The sequence below is a fragment of the Solanum dulcamara genome, chromosome 1 (assembly GCF_947179165.1).
Source record: "Solanum dulcamara chromosome 1, daSolDulc1.2, whole genome shotgun sequence".
In the NCBI taxonomy this organism is placed as follows: domain Eukaryota; kingdom Viridiplantae; phylum Streptophyta; class Magnoliopsida; order Solanales; family Solanaceae; genus Solanum; species Solanum dulcamara.
Genome location: NC_077237.1, coordinates 86,945,395 through 86,959,585, shown reverse-complemented (window position 1 = coordinate 86,959,585; position 14,191 = coordinate 86,945,395). Strand labels below are relative to the sequence as shown.

General features: G+C 34.7%; 2 protein-coding genes across 3 annotated transcripts; both read left to right on the top strand.

Moving 5' to 3' along the window:
• On the top strand, nucleotides 1-1,603 carry LOC129890556 (probable glutathione S-transferase). The gene is made up of 2 exons (XM_055966090.1): nucleotides 1-309; nucleotides 1,062-1,603. Exons 1-2 carry the CDS (start codon nucleotides 1-3, stop codon nucleotides 1,416-1,418), a joined length of 666 nt encoding a protein of 221 aa, XP_055822065.1. The 3' UTR covers nucleotides 1,419-1,603.
• Nucleotides 1,604-2,501: 898 nt separating this feature from the next.
• LOC129882849 (protein BLISTER-like) lies at nucleotides 2,502-14,191 on the top strand. Of its 2 annotated transcripts, XM_055957345.1 has the most exons (14): nucleotides 2,502-2,842; nucleotides 5,505-6,195; nucleotides 6,344-6,443; nucleotides 6,528-6,867; nucleotides 8,274-8,393; nucleotides 8,678-8,743; nucleotides 9,721-9,831; nucleotides 10,917-10,993; nucleotides 11,543-11,610; nucleotides 11,754-11,867; nucleotides 11,970-12,139; nucleotides 12,283-12,351; nucleotides 12,719-12,874; nucleotides 13,594-14,191. In XM_055957345.1, the coding sequence occupies exons 1-14, from the start codon at nucleotides 2,786-2,788 to the stop codon at nucleotides 13,672-13,674; spliced, it is 2,220 nt and encodes a 739-aa protein (XP_055813320.1). In that variant the 5' UTR covers nucleotides 2,502-2,785; the 3' UTR covers nucleotides 13,675-14,191. The 2 variants fall into 2 exon arrangements, with proteins under 2 accessions (XP_055813320.1, XP_055813313.1); XM_055957338.1 differs by having other exon boundaries at nucleotides 6,344-6,867.

Sequence of the window (14,191 nt, the reverse complement as noted above, 5' to 3'; positions counted from 1 at the left end):
ATGGAAACAGTGAAATTAATAGGTACTTCTTTTAGTTTTTTCACATACAGAGTTATTTGGGCATTAAAGCTAAAGGGAATAAATTATGAGTACATAGAGGAAGACATGTCCAAAAAAAGTCCTTTGTTAATGAAATACAATCCAATTCACAAGAAAGTCCCTGTGCTAATCCATGGTGACAAGCCAGTTTGTGAGTCTATGGTCATCGTCGAATACATCGACGAGACGTGGCAACTGAATCCATTGCTTTCGACTGACTCATATGACCGAGCCATGGCTCGGTTTTGGGTTAAATATATTGATGAAAAGGTATGATCTTATTAAGATCCGTATATTTTTTAATTTTTTGATTTATGTGATTTAAATATAGTACAAAATGATTGGGATACCTCTATCCTTAAATTAAAGACTCTGATTTGAATTCTACGAGTGAGAATCTTTTAGTTTATTAGCTGAAATCTAAATTAATCGAATCAATAAATTTAATATATCGGATATTTAATACAAGAAAAAAAATCATCCTTGTTTATACACAGGCTAGGAGAAACAGCTCTGAGGGAATACTAATTGCATATTCTGCACACATAAATAACATGATCTATATATTCTCTTTGGATTTTTATATTCAATCATGTTTTCTTTTTAGTATGTTTTAAAAAAAATGCATTTTTCTATATACTAAGTAACACATTAATTACAACACTCTACAAGATATGTTTAAAATCACAAAGAATATTTTGGTATATTTTATGCATATTTAGTTTAAGAGTACAAGATTAACCACTCCTCCCCCCGCCCCATAAACTTCAGGCTTAATCAAACTAAAACATGTAGATTGAAACGAAAACATCGTCCATTCCAATGAGTATGGAGAGGATTCATCTTAGTTAGATTTAGTCATCCTTCTTTATTCCCACTTAGAAATTTTTGTTATGCTTCGTGAAACTGATCACATAATATTAAACTCTTTTTGAAAATATAATTAAGTAAATAAAAATATGTTATTAGTACGTCTACCTAACCTCTTTTTTTTTTGTTGTTGTTGTTAAATTGTGATGCAGTCATATAGTACATGGAATGTGTTTTGCAACACTGGAGAAAAGCAACAAAATGCCATAAAGGAGAGCCTTGAAATGCTTAAAACCCTTGAGGAAAATGCTTTGGGAGAAAACAATAAGTTATTTGGTGGTGAAAACATTGGACTTGTTGACATAGCTTTTGGAGGTTTTTCTCATTGGATGGAAATTATTGAAGAAATCGTTGGAGTTAAATTACTTGATTCTCATAATTTTCCTCGTCTCAACAAATGGATAAAAAATTTCAAAGAAGTTCAAGCAATCAAAGATAATTTACCTAATCATGATGAGATGTTTGTGTACATGAAAAATGCTAGAGAAAGGATGTTAGCATCTACCTAAGGAGGTAGGTTCGAGCTCATAGTATAGAGCCGCTTTGTTAGATAAAGAGTGTTTATTTCTCGATGGAACTTATCCGTGAATTAAGATTTATTCAGGTTCAAGAGTGAATCTAGAATGATTACAGGTTCACATTGCTTAGACCATGTATTTCAATAAATGTACAAGAGTCTTTATTTTGGAACCAAGTCTGTTGGTCCGATTATTGTTATATATTAATTTGAGATTACTGCAAGAACTCAAAAATTTAAAATTCTAAATCAAGTGGGGCTTCAATGTGGATATACCTAATAAAAAGGATACCAGCAATATGATGAAAGGTAAAATTAAGTGAATTCGTGTAGAAAATAAAGAAAAAAATTAAATAATATAAAAAATCTTAGATTTTATATAAGGATTGAAGGTAACAATTGATACATAATATCATTCATCTCGAATAACAAGAAGAAATTAAAAACTAAGCTATAAAGATTAATTCAAGAAGATTTGAGTTATGAAAGTTATTTTGGTAGAAAAGATTGACTTATATTACTTTAGGTAATTGGTACATGAGAGCTAAAAGATTTATCAATGTTATACAAGATAGTTTCAGTATTATCTAGTCTATTATTACTAACTACATAAGTCATTAAAAAGTTCAATTAGAAGTCTAGAAAAAAATAATATATCTACCAAATAAGCCGATCGAGTAATTAACAACTTTTCGAAATTATAGTAATTATTTTTAATGAAATACTCCCTCAATTTTTTTGAATTTTCTGTTGTAATTTATCGCGTGCAATAAAACAATTAAAAAGATACCTCCAACAGAATTGTGGTCATCACCCTGAATCAAAAACGAAAGAATTAGTAGTGAAAGATTAAATCTTTTTGACCAGACTTCTAAACTCAACTTATTTAAAAAATATTTTTATCAAAGAATGCTTCCGATAAGAAACAGTTTGTGTTTTTCCGATAAATTTAAAATACACTTTCAAAACTCAAACTTGAAGAAATGAATATATTAATCAGCCTTAAAGAAGAAAAAGAAAAAAATGAAGAAGAGATTATAAAAGTAAATTAGAGAGAAATCAAATTTCCCCAAAAATAAAATAAAAAGAGAGAGAGCCGTTCGGTTCTCCCTCTAATTTCTCCCTCTCCAAATCCATTTTTTCAGATTCCTTTAATTAAATTTTGTTTGTTTTTTTTGAAATTTGATTTTCGAAATTTCACATTTTAATTATTTATTAGTTGAATTTATTCATCAAAATTGATCTACAGATTCAATTACATTTCTAATTGATCTGTATTTTAGTGAAGAATCTGATAATTATTAGGGTTTTGGATGATGATTTAGGGGAATTTTTTGAAAATATTTTTTGTGGATTCGAATGGCATCGGCTCAGGTTTTGCGAAAGCAAGAGCATTTGCAAGCTGGGAAAAAGAAGGTACGATGATTGCTTTTTGAATTTAATTCATGTAGTTAGTTGGATTACTAGATTCTTAGGTAAAATTGGGTATAAAGGGAACTTAGTGCATCGGTTTGCCCTTTTGTTTGTAGTTTGGATTACTAGATTGGTGGAAAAAGAATGAATCTTTTGTGATTTAGGATGTTCTTAACTCCTTATTTGAGCAATTTTTTATGTTTTTTTAGCATTTAATGTTTGTTCTGGAATGAGTACTGCTGTGAAACGGGTGGAAATAGTGAAATGGATGTTGAGGATATTGGTTTACTGAATGTTTATTCTGAATAATATTAGTGAGCTGAAGATTTGTCGTATGTGGGGATACTCCCGCTATTTCAATTTGTTTGTCTAATTATGAATTGACGGGTAGTTTAAAATAAAAGGAAGACTTGAGAATCTTGTGGACTTGAAGTAAAGATATGTCCTTTAATCTCATGGTCTTAAACATGTTATCTGGAAACACGACCGGTAGGTCCTGGGTTCGAGTCACACTGGAGGGGAAGTGTGGAAACACTATAAATCCTCCAAAATGGGGGGTAAAAAAAAAAAAGAATTAAAAAGTTGTCAAGAAAGGAAAGAGACAATCTTTTTTGAATGGACCAAAAAGGAAAGTAAGACAAACAACGGAGGGAGGATTTATTTTGTGCATACTTAGATTAACAAAACTAGTATTGATATGTCCCAATGATGGAAAAACTGAGATAGGCTGCTCTGATCTGACTTTATCTTAGTTTTTCCTAAGGGTAATTGCTATAATCAAGGGTGGAATGATCTAACTGCGGGTCACTGCACCACATTTTAAGAAAAATTTCGGTCAGTGTTGTCAAAGGCTCATTTAAAGTGCACTTAAGCCCTGAAGCTCAGAAAAGCTCAGGGAGGGTGCTTCACCTCGCTTAAGTTGCTCTGTGTAGGCAAGGAACTGAGGCTTGCTCATCACTGCCCACGAATTCTAGTTTGAATGGAGCTGTATTAAACAACAAATTTAATCAGCAGATAAGTTTATTACATAGTTTTTAAAGAAAACATCATGAATGAATTTTACCTTCCCCCCTTTCATGCCCCTTTTTAAAACTAAGCTCACACTTCAATTTCACTTTGCACTTAAAGGTGCAATAGACCTAACGCGCCTTTTAGAACTTTTCACCATTGACAACACTGATTTCAGTGCTTCCCTTGGTTTAAGTTTCATCTACATATTTAGTCGCATCGAGAAATCAGTTGATGCTGTTGCTTGAGAACACATTTTGTAGCACATTTTTCTTTTACACTAGTTTGAATAACACTAGCTTTCAGCAGTCATGAAAATTCTACTTAGGTGAGATGCGAGGGAAAATTATCATTGCATAGACCATTTTCTATGTCAACGAAAGAACCTCTAATATCATAATATATAAAGGTAACTAGTATGAAATGAAGAAAGCTAGGTGATGCAGTGACACTAGAGGCACTTGAATAAGTTGCTTCTTGAGCTGTTTGGATTTTTCGATGCTTTCTCTTGCTTGAGTTCAGCCGAATATGCATATATGATCATTGTATAAAGCTTTTCATGGACCGAATTTCAATTAAGATCAATGGGATCTTATCAATACTTATCTTATTTGTAAATTGTAATCACATGCACATTATCCTTTATATAGGGTGAACATTAGCATAATAGTGTTAGCTTCTGTAGTTTCTTTTTTCCCCTTATAGCTACTATTTGTAGAGAGAATATGCCTATTATTATGCCTTGATTAGCAACGGAAACAATAGGTGATAAGGACTGTTGATTTTGGTGAATATTTGGTTGGAGTATTAGCTCATTTATAGCATGTACTTAATTAATGGCATGTATACTTGTAAAATGCTGTCTCCAAAGAACGGTCATTATTAAAATCCAGTACATTCTTTCGTCAGGATCGGAACATGTCTCCTAAAAAATCTAAACGCAACAAACACATTTACTCAGAAGATACTTATACCTCTTCGTATGAGTCACACCAATAAGATGAATGAAACAAGATATGTGTCACGAACTTTGTATTGCGCATTACCTATATGAGCTTTAGCTTTGTATCGAGTAAGTGCCCCCGAGTTGGAGATAGTAAGAGTTGAACAGTTGATATTTTCCATGGTTGCAAGAAAAGACAATCTCATTCTATGCTCTGGTGAGTGGTGATATCTAGCTTGCCAGACACGCGAACTCCAGTCATTCTCCAAATCATATTTCATGATTCCAAAGAAGCCTATCCATCTATTATTGTTATAAAAGAAGAAGTATATCCATATATTAGCTTCTCTCGTAGATCCAGTGCAGTAAAACATTAAACCATAGTCGTTTTCATTTATCAATCAGGATAGTTGCTTCCACTCCTGAAGGTTAATTGTTGGATCATACAATTCTTATTTTTTGTCTCATGTTTCATTCCTTCTCTTTTTCATAATGGTAGATAAATTGCTAATCATCATGAGTTGGCGCAAAGACATGACCAGTTCTCCTTTAACAGACAAAACCTTTTCGTCTCCATTACCCTCCTTGTCGTCCTATCAATGTTGTTAATCTGCAATCAGATTGCCTGAATTCTAAATATAGAATGTCTTTTCCTTTTATTAGTTGTGCTGTTTTACTTTGATCTTATAATTCTTTATCTTGTATCGTTTGCAGCTAGAAGAGTTCCGCAAAAAGAGAGCTGAGAAGGTTAAAAAGTCAATTTCCAATAAACAACCTCATGGTTCGGATAGAGGCTTTGATAACCAACCTTTAGACAATGAACACACAAGAATCACTGACTCTCGTGGAGCTGGTACATCTGATGCAGTTGGTGGAGCTGTTTCAGAGTTATCTCGAGTAGATGTTAAGCATGATTTCAAGAATCCTGATCTTGCACAGAAGAGTGGTTTCGCTTCTTCCTATGATGCTTCTACTCATAGTTTACACAACAATGATAATGATGCTAGTGCTACTTCTACTGTAAGTGGAAACAATGATGGTTTTGATTCTTCCATCTCTATATCATCTCATTTTAAAGATAAAGTGCTTAAGGGTGATGAGAAACCAAAGCTATCTGAACAATTCAGTGATAGTTATAATCCCTCTGAGAAGACAGAGAATGACGGAACCTTAGGAAGTGTTGGATTTAGATTTAATACTAGTCATTCTTCACCTAATTTTCTGTCATCAGCCCCCAGTTACAGTAAAATTTCCGGGCTGTTTAGTCATGATGGTGCAGATAAAAGTGAGTTAGAGGAAAATAAAACAAAGGATCTTTCTCTAATGAACATGGGTACTTCTCATGCTTTTCCTGGTAATGTTTCACCTGAAAACTCCCTTGGTCCTCGTCTGCAAGAAAAATCAGGTGATTTTGAATTTATTTTTTACTTTTTTTAATCCTTTATTGTGCTTTCTCTTTACGTAGAGAATCTCATTGCCTATCTGCTATTCATCTGTCCAGTTAATCAATTGGGGTTGCATAATCTTACATCTATTTCCTTTTTTTTTGATAGATCATATATGCCCCACAACCTGCAGTACAAATTTTTCTTTGGAAGATGGGAAAAAAGATGGTGCTGTTGAAGCTAATAGTTCTATTGTTTCTGATATTGGGTATGACCAGTTCAACAACTCTGGTTTTTACATGAACAATAATTCTTCTTCTTGGGCATCTGATTCTAAATATGATGGCATCAGTTCTGAAGCAAGAAGTTCTTCTAGTAATTCAAAATTGTCTCCACCCACTGTTGGGAGGAGATCTCGTCCATCTTTCCTTGATTCCATCAACATTTCAAAAGTTCCTGCGGCATCCCCTTCTCCAACTGAATCAGTTTCTGCAGACAGATTTGATCCAAAGGTTCATCCCATGGACACTTTGGAATCGTCCAACTCCAGGAACATGATGAATTCCTCAACTGTTTCTGTCAGTGGGTCTGATCAATTGAATCATCATACTGAGAAAGACATGGGAAACATGGACAACCGTTATCAGTCTTTTGCACAAAAACAGAATGAAGATTTTGCTGCTTTAGAACAGGTTTCTCTACATTTATTTCCCTTGCTTTAGAAAGTGATAAATTTAGGTCAGTATGTCTTTGAAGTCAAAATTTAATTTGAAAATACTGCTATTTGATGGCTAATATATGAAAAGCACTCTGCTGCTTCAGGATAGAAATCAGTCTATTAGGATGGAAAACCTTTTTGTTTTGTTTGGCTTAGTCATTTTAAATTGTCTCGATCAATTGTCCCTTTATGAAGCAAGTTTTCTCTGTTTGGCTGGGATGTTATGAATCCTTTACTTTCTCTCATGCTCTTCCCCCCCTTGTTTTCTCTTCTTTCCTTCTTTAATTTTTGAAGTTTAGGGGGAATTGTGATTTCGTGTCAGCAAAGGCATTATAATTTGAAAACTACAGTGTAGTCCCACAAAATGGGGTATGGGGAGGGTAGAGTGTACACAGACCTTAACCTACCACAGAGATAGAGAGGTTGTTTCCGATAAGACCCCCGGCTCATGGAAAACCAGTCCAAGAAAAGAACAAATGGGAGTGAAAGCATAACAAAACATTCTGAACAGTAACTACAACAAAATAATATAAAGAGGGCAGCCCGGTGCACTAAAGCTCCCGCTATGCGCAGGGTCCGAGGAAGGGCCCGACCACAAGGGTCTGTAGTACGCAGCCTTACCTTGAAAATAACAAAATAATATAATATAATTTGAAAAAGTTATTCTTAGTAGTCAGTCATTGCACCAATAATAAAGCCGTCTGGCTACCAGTTATGTGATGCACCTTGGAGAGAACTGCAGAAGTTGAGCTACCAAATTTTCTATAGATGATACAGATTCTGAGAATTGAATGCATGATTTTGAGTCTTTCACATTGAAATTTGTAGACTAGAATTTCATTTTTACATATAGTGGATTGTGGCTCAATAAAGTTGAGTGCGATGCAAAAAATGTTAGTAAGCTAGAATACTGCCGCTAATCTTGAGGTGTGCATTAGTCAGGTTTGTTTATTTTCTATGTTATTGTACATGAACCTGGAAAGGTCTGTGATTGTATAGAGATTAAAGCTGAACGAAGTAAAATAATTTGACACATTAAATTTCTTAATAAATAGGCTTTGATGTGAAGTGAACACCGGCCAATTACATTTCTTGTTCTTTAATCTTAAAAATGATCTTTTGTTTATGGTTAGAAAACTCACTTTCCATCTGATAGTTATTTCTCCTGTTGAATGTCTCTCAGTACAAGAGCACTCTTCAAGTGCTTGGTAAGAGAAACTGGCAAGATTAAGAGTTGTCTCTTGCATTTACAATGAGGGACAGTGAACGAGGATTATAGAGGTCATGCATGATTGCATGACTTTCAGGGATGTAGCAGTTTACAGCAGGGTCTTAAATTGTCAAATCCTTGCATGATGTGTACTTTTGCTTTTTTGACAGCATATTGAAGATTTAACACAAGAGAAGTTCTCTTCACAACGTGCTCTTGAAGCTTCACGAGCTCTAGCAGAGTCTCTAGCTGCTGAAAATTCTGCCCTGACCGAGAGTTATAACCAACAGGTACACTTTTCTGTTCATATATAAAATATATATACCCGCAGACGAAGAACACACATTTAGACTTGTAGGAAGTTGAATAAATTATATACTATGAAGATGTTACAACCTTCAAATATCTAGTACACTAGCCACATCTTCTCCTTGAGGGTTTGCTCATGTAACGCCAGCTAACATTTGTTGCACTAAGTATAGTTTGCACATGTCTAACATTCTCGGAATATTTTGTTATCAATATGAAGAAATGAGTTTCTTGCTCCAATCAGTTGCTTAATTTTCTTTTGCAGGGCAGTTTTGTTACCCAATTAAAGGCCGACACAGAAAAACTGCAGGAGGAAATTAAAGGACAACTGGTTTGTAACAAAACTCGCTTGCTTACTTCTAATTATTACTATATTCCCTGATCTGTACTCCTTTTTGAATGTACACCTTATTTACATTGCACAACATAGCTAAAATTATCAATTAGTGGTAGTGGGTGTTAGTGTCTTCCACTGATTTTATCTGGATGCATTTTCAAGTTGATGGACAAAGGAATGAAATGACCCATTTTCTTTACTATTGTTGATATGACATTATAATGTCGCGGAAAGTTAAGTGCAATGTTGTTCTTTTGTTTCTAAACAGCAGAAATATTTGTGGTCAGGCATTTCATACATAACTCATTTAGAAAAATGAAGAATGGAAAATCCGAACAATCCCATTTATTTCTGCTGTTTAGAAACAGAAGAAATGTCTGGTCACAAACAATTATTTGATTGACCTGGAGAAGAAAGAGGGGTGATCAGTCTCTATGTTGAAGCATCCAATGATTTTTCTTGTCTAAGTATGTCACATTGGTGGTTTATATTTTTATAAAATAATAAATTTCCAACATTAAAATCTTGGTCATTAACCTTCGTTCTTGGTCACCCCTCTTTCTTCCTTCGGTTTTGAGGGGGCTTCATGAAGTACCTTTGTTTTGTCTGTAATTTGGTCAGCAAGGTGCAACAAATTCTCTAAGTGATGTTTAATGATTTCCAGATAAAAAATTCGTAAATGGGTACCATGTGAACCGTATCTGCTATGTAATGCATGTTGAAGAATGTGTCCATTCATCTTAACTCTATATTCAAGGATACACCTGTGACCCTTATGTTAGAGAACACTTTTGGAATCGGAATTTTGGAATGACCTGGTTTCTCATATTGAGATTAGTTCAGATGTCTGGCAAGCTATCTTTGTACTAACATAGCCTGTTGAGTTTTAGCTATTCATCATAATTGACTTGATTCTTACCATAATCTTTGAGGTATGTGATTTTTGTTGTCGTTGCATCTAATGTAAGCAGGTCGAACTTGAAGCTGTGAAAATGGAATATGCAAGCATACAATTAGAATGTAATGCTGCAGATGAACGTGCTAAGCTATTGGCTTCTGAAGTGATTGGTTTAGAAGAGAAGGTAACTAACAATGGCATTGCCTTGTTTTTCCAAATCCTTAATGAAGCCCTTATTGAGAATTTAAAATACTTATAAACTTCATTAACAACTGCTAAGTTATCCTATTTGATTAAAAGAGATAGTTAAGATAGACGTATTCTGTTTTCTTATACTTTGGAAGAGGAACATACCCTTTTTCCAAAAGAGAAGTTGTCTTATACTAGAACTATCATATTTAGAATCTAAGATAATGTTTAGTTTTTATTATTATTTCATGTTTGTTGAACCTGAAGCAAACTTAGCTTTGTGTGTGTGTAGCCAGCAAAGTCTGTTATATTGATTAGCCAACACATCTAATGCGGAGTATCTTGCTATATTCACTTTAAAGTGTAGAGTGAGGCTATCTAAGAACCCATATGGTATCCTCCACTAAGTCCTCTCTGAGGTATCTTTTCAATGTCTGTCACGTAATACTTTTTGGATAAATGTTTTCCACATGTAATACTGGGGTGGTATGTGAAGTCTGATCTTTTGTTCTTGTTCTAATGGTTTAGAAATAAAATTTAAAATCACTTGGATCAGGATGCTGACTTGGGTAAGGTATCTATCCAATCTTTTTTGTCATTTAAAATTTTTCCTTTGATACCCTTCGGGGTGGCCCAGTGATTTGGGCTTGGGACTTCCATGTTGGAGGTCTCAAGTTTGAAACCCCTTGCCAGCAAAAGCAAGGGATTTGCCTTCTGGGTCGAGCTCGTCGCACCGGGCTTGCCTAGTGTGGTTTACCTCTCTTGTGTGGTTTGTGAGCTATTGCATAGGAGTGGGGGTTTTAACCTGTGCACACCCAAAGGGTAGCGGCTGCGGGTTTTCCTTGTCATAAAAAAAACAAAGAGAAGTTCCTTTGGATCAGTGCATATGGTTCTTTCATGTTCCTTGTTTGATTATATTTCCTGTTGATAGTAGAATTTCGTAACAATCTACTCATCTTTTTTAACTGTACCTTTCTAGTTTTTTTTCCCATAATTGATGATTAAGTGCGACCATTTATTTTTATGGTAGATGATAATTTACTCCTTTGAGATAATAACTTTGTCAAACCAATCTTGCAGGGACTTCGTCTGAGATCTAATGAGCTTAAACTGGAGAGGGAATTAGAGATATCACAAGCTGAAATATCTTCTTTCAAGTATGCTCTACACTTGCCTGTGAACATGTCTAGGACATAATTTTCCCTCCTAACTCTGATCTGGTCATAGTCATCTTTCGCTTTTATTTGTTCACCCCCTCCTCCGATCTCTCCTTTATCCATTGGGATAAAAGCTAAGGGAAACTAGATAGCAGAATCATTTTAATGAAGTTAATAGTTTATTTCTATGAGAGGGATATCCCACATATCAGATATTCATGTCTACCTTTTTGTAACACCCATATTGTGGATTTTATGTACATTAGAGGTACACCATTCACTTTCATATAATATTGAAATGCTGCCAAAAACTCTCTGTGCCTTTCCTGGTGCTTACAATGGAGGAAACTTTAGTAGTTGTTGTTACGCATATTGGTTACTTCCATCTACTTGTCAAAATGTATAGTAGCAAGAAAGGCTAGCATTAAGGTGAAGTTTGATATAAATTTTAGAAGTCAGAATTGAGTCGTTTTGCATTACTCATTGACTCTTGCAGATTGCATTAACTGTGGGTGTTGATGTCATTCGACTTTCTCTTAATCTCTGCAGAAAGAAAATGGCTAGCCTTGGAAAGGAACGCCAGAATCTGTTGTCAACAATTGATGCTTTAAAAGAAGGTAAGATGATGATAGTTAAAGAACCTTTTTTTGACTCGAGTGATTTTGCTTGTACTTGGTTTAGAGTGATATAGAGTTGCTATTTCTTTCCCCACTAGTTTCTTGTACGTGTAACGACATCTTTGTTTTCTTTCTCTGAACAGAAAAGAAGCTCTTGCAGGCGAAACTACGAAAAACTTTTGAAAGTGGCAAGTCACTTGATGTTAGCAGGAGTATGCCTAGTAAAAAAAATGTATCAACTTCAACAGAGGATCTCCGTATGTGGTTTCAGATTTCACAGATTACATCTTCAGGATGCCTCTTTATATTTGTTTTTACATTTTTATAGATTTCAATTATATAGTGTTTTATTGATTCAGGTGAAGAAAAAATTGTAAATGATGACCCTAACTTGGGAGCTCACAGTACTGAGGCCCCCGCCTTTTCATATCTATCTGAGAATGACCAACTCAATCTTGAAAGCTTATCGACGGCTGTTCCTCCAGATCAGATAAGGATGATTCAAAGCATCAATACATTGATTTCTGAGGTAGCTTCTTGCATAAAATCCTTGAGATTGATCATTTTTGCTGCCCCGACCACTTGTCTGCTTAGCTGTTTTATATATTTCAAGGCATTTTTTTTACCATACAAAAGAATTGAATAATTTTCTTCCTACTTGGATGCTTATAGTTAACCTTGGAGAAAGAAGAGTTGATGAAAGCCTTGTCACTGGAATCATCTCAGTGCTCTGAATTGCAGGTAATTTGAGGAAAGTTGTCCTTATCACTTGTCAGTATTATCATCCAAAAAAAATTTCTCTTTAGGATCTAATATATGAGTCAAATTATTTTCACCTTTAGGATTCTTTTTCATCTTTTTTCCTTTCTGTTGCTTCAATATAAACCACCAATGTTTTATTGCAAATGTAAAAAAAATAAAATTGGGTCAAATCTCCCTTTTGTAAGTATGCTTGCACATGTTCTTTCGACATCTATTAATCTTCATGTAGTGCTTCGTGTTGGGAAGTGCAATTAAAAGTTCACTGCTAGTTTAAAGTTGGATACTAATAATATATTCTCTCTACACTTGTTTGATGGATTTTTGTTTGGTTCCTTGTGGAGTAAAGGAGTTAAACAAGGACTTAACCCGAAAGCTTGAAGCTCAAACACAAAGATTAGAGCTTTTGACTGCTCAAAGCATGGCAACTGGTAATAACCAAACAAGGCAACCAGATGCTCTATCTGTGCAGGACAGCAACCCATATGCTGATGAAGGTGATGAGGTAAAATTACCTACCATGAAACTGTTCATTCTATAACAGTGTCGTGTGAACCTTTCTTGTACTGTAATATGACGCGTAAATATAACTGCTTCTGTATGCTTGTAAAACTCCATCCTCTTAAAGTTATCTTCTTGCCCGCCCCTTTTATCTGTTAACAATTTTACTTCTATTTTCACTTTGTATTTCGAATTGAAGTTTAAGGTTGTGCCCTTGGATTCGTTATTTAACTGCAAAGCCATGCTTCAAGAGTAAGCTGCTTTAGTTCTTTTAATAGTGTAGGCTAAGAGAAGTTTGAAATTCTTTCTTTTCCTCTAAAGCTACTGCTGGAGCTTTATGGGTCTATTCAGTAATGTAGAAACGCCATAAAATACAAATAACAGTTTTCAAACACCCACAAATGATACAGGTTCTTACATAGCTTAGCCAGTCACAGAAATGGCCATGAAGCAGCATCACCTTAAAAAGTCTACCTAAAGTACTGTTGCTTTGTGTTTTCTTGAGCCAGTCGAATGTTCTTTTCTCCAACAATCTCTAACCTTCTGTAGTTTTGTGTCATAGAGATATATTGGAATAACAGTATTACAAAGCTTGTTTGCTGGTTATGCAATGTTCGTCCTCTTGGTGTCAACTGTTCTCATTCTTTGGCTTCCTCATCTCCTTCTAATTAAATTTAATAGTTGATGCCTCGTCTCTGAGTATATTTTCTTCTTTTGAATCAGGTGGTGGAACGGGTCTTGGGATGGATAATAAAGCTATTCCCTGGAGGACCATCAAAACGGAGAACCAGCAAGCTTATTTAGTTCGACGCGTTTTGTACATCATAATCTCTTTTTGCTCCTCCGCGCCTTGTATTTTTGGTAGCCAGATGGAGATAGTTTTCTTGTACTATTAGTGATTCATAGTCCCAATTCATTTCCCAGAAGAAGCAAATTGCTTCAAAGAGGCATTTAGAAGAAATGATTGATTACTTTACAGATTTGGCAACAAAGCAGAACCTCAGTTCCATTCTTTCGACCTGTCGAATGCTGAATGGGAAACCATAGATGAATAGAAATTTCCATAGACAAACTAAGGGGATGATGAAATATTACTGCAGAAAGACTCAAGATGAAGTTTGGTTAAATACTATCTATATATATATATTTAGAAGATATGTTTACTAGTGAATTATTAGGGGGGGAAAGAGGAAAAGGATCAAATGCATCATTTACCTTCGAGAAATAATCCCTTTTTTACTTTTGGTGTTGTCTTAGTACTAATATATTTGTTAATTTTATTTTTAGGCCTAAAACCTTGTCATGTTTTGTTTATCAAGAA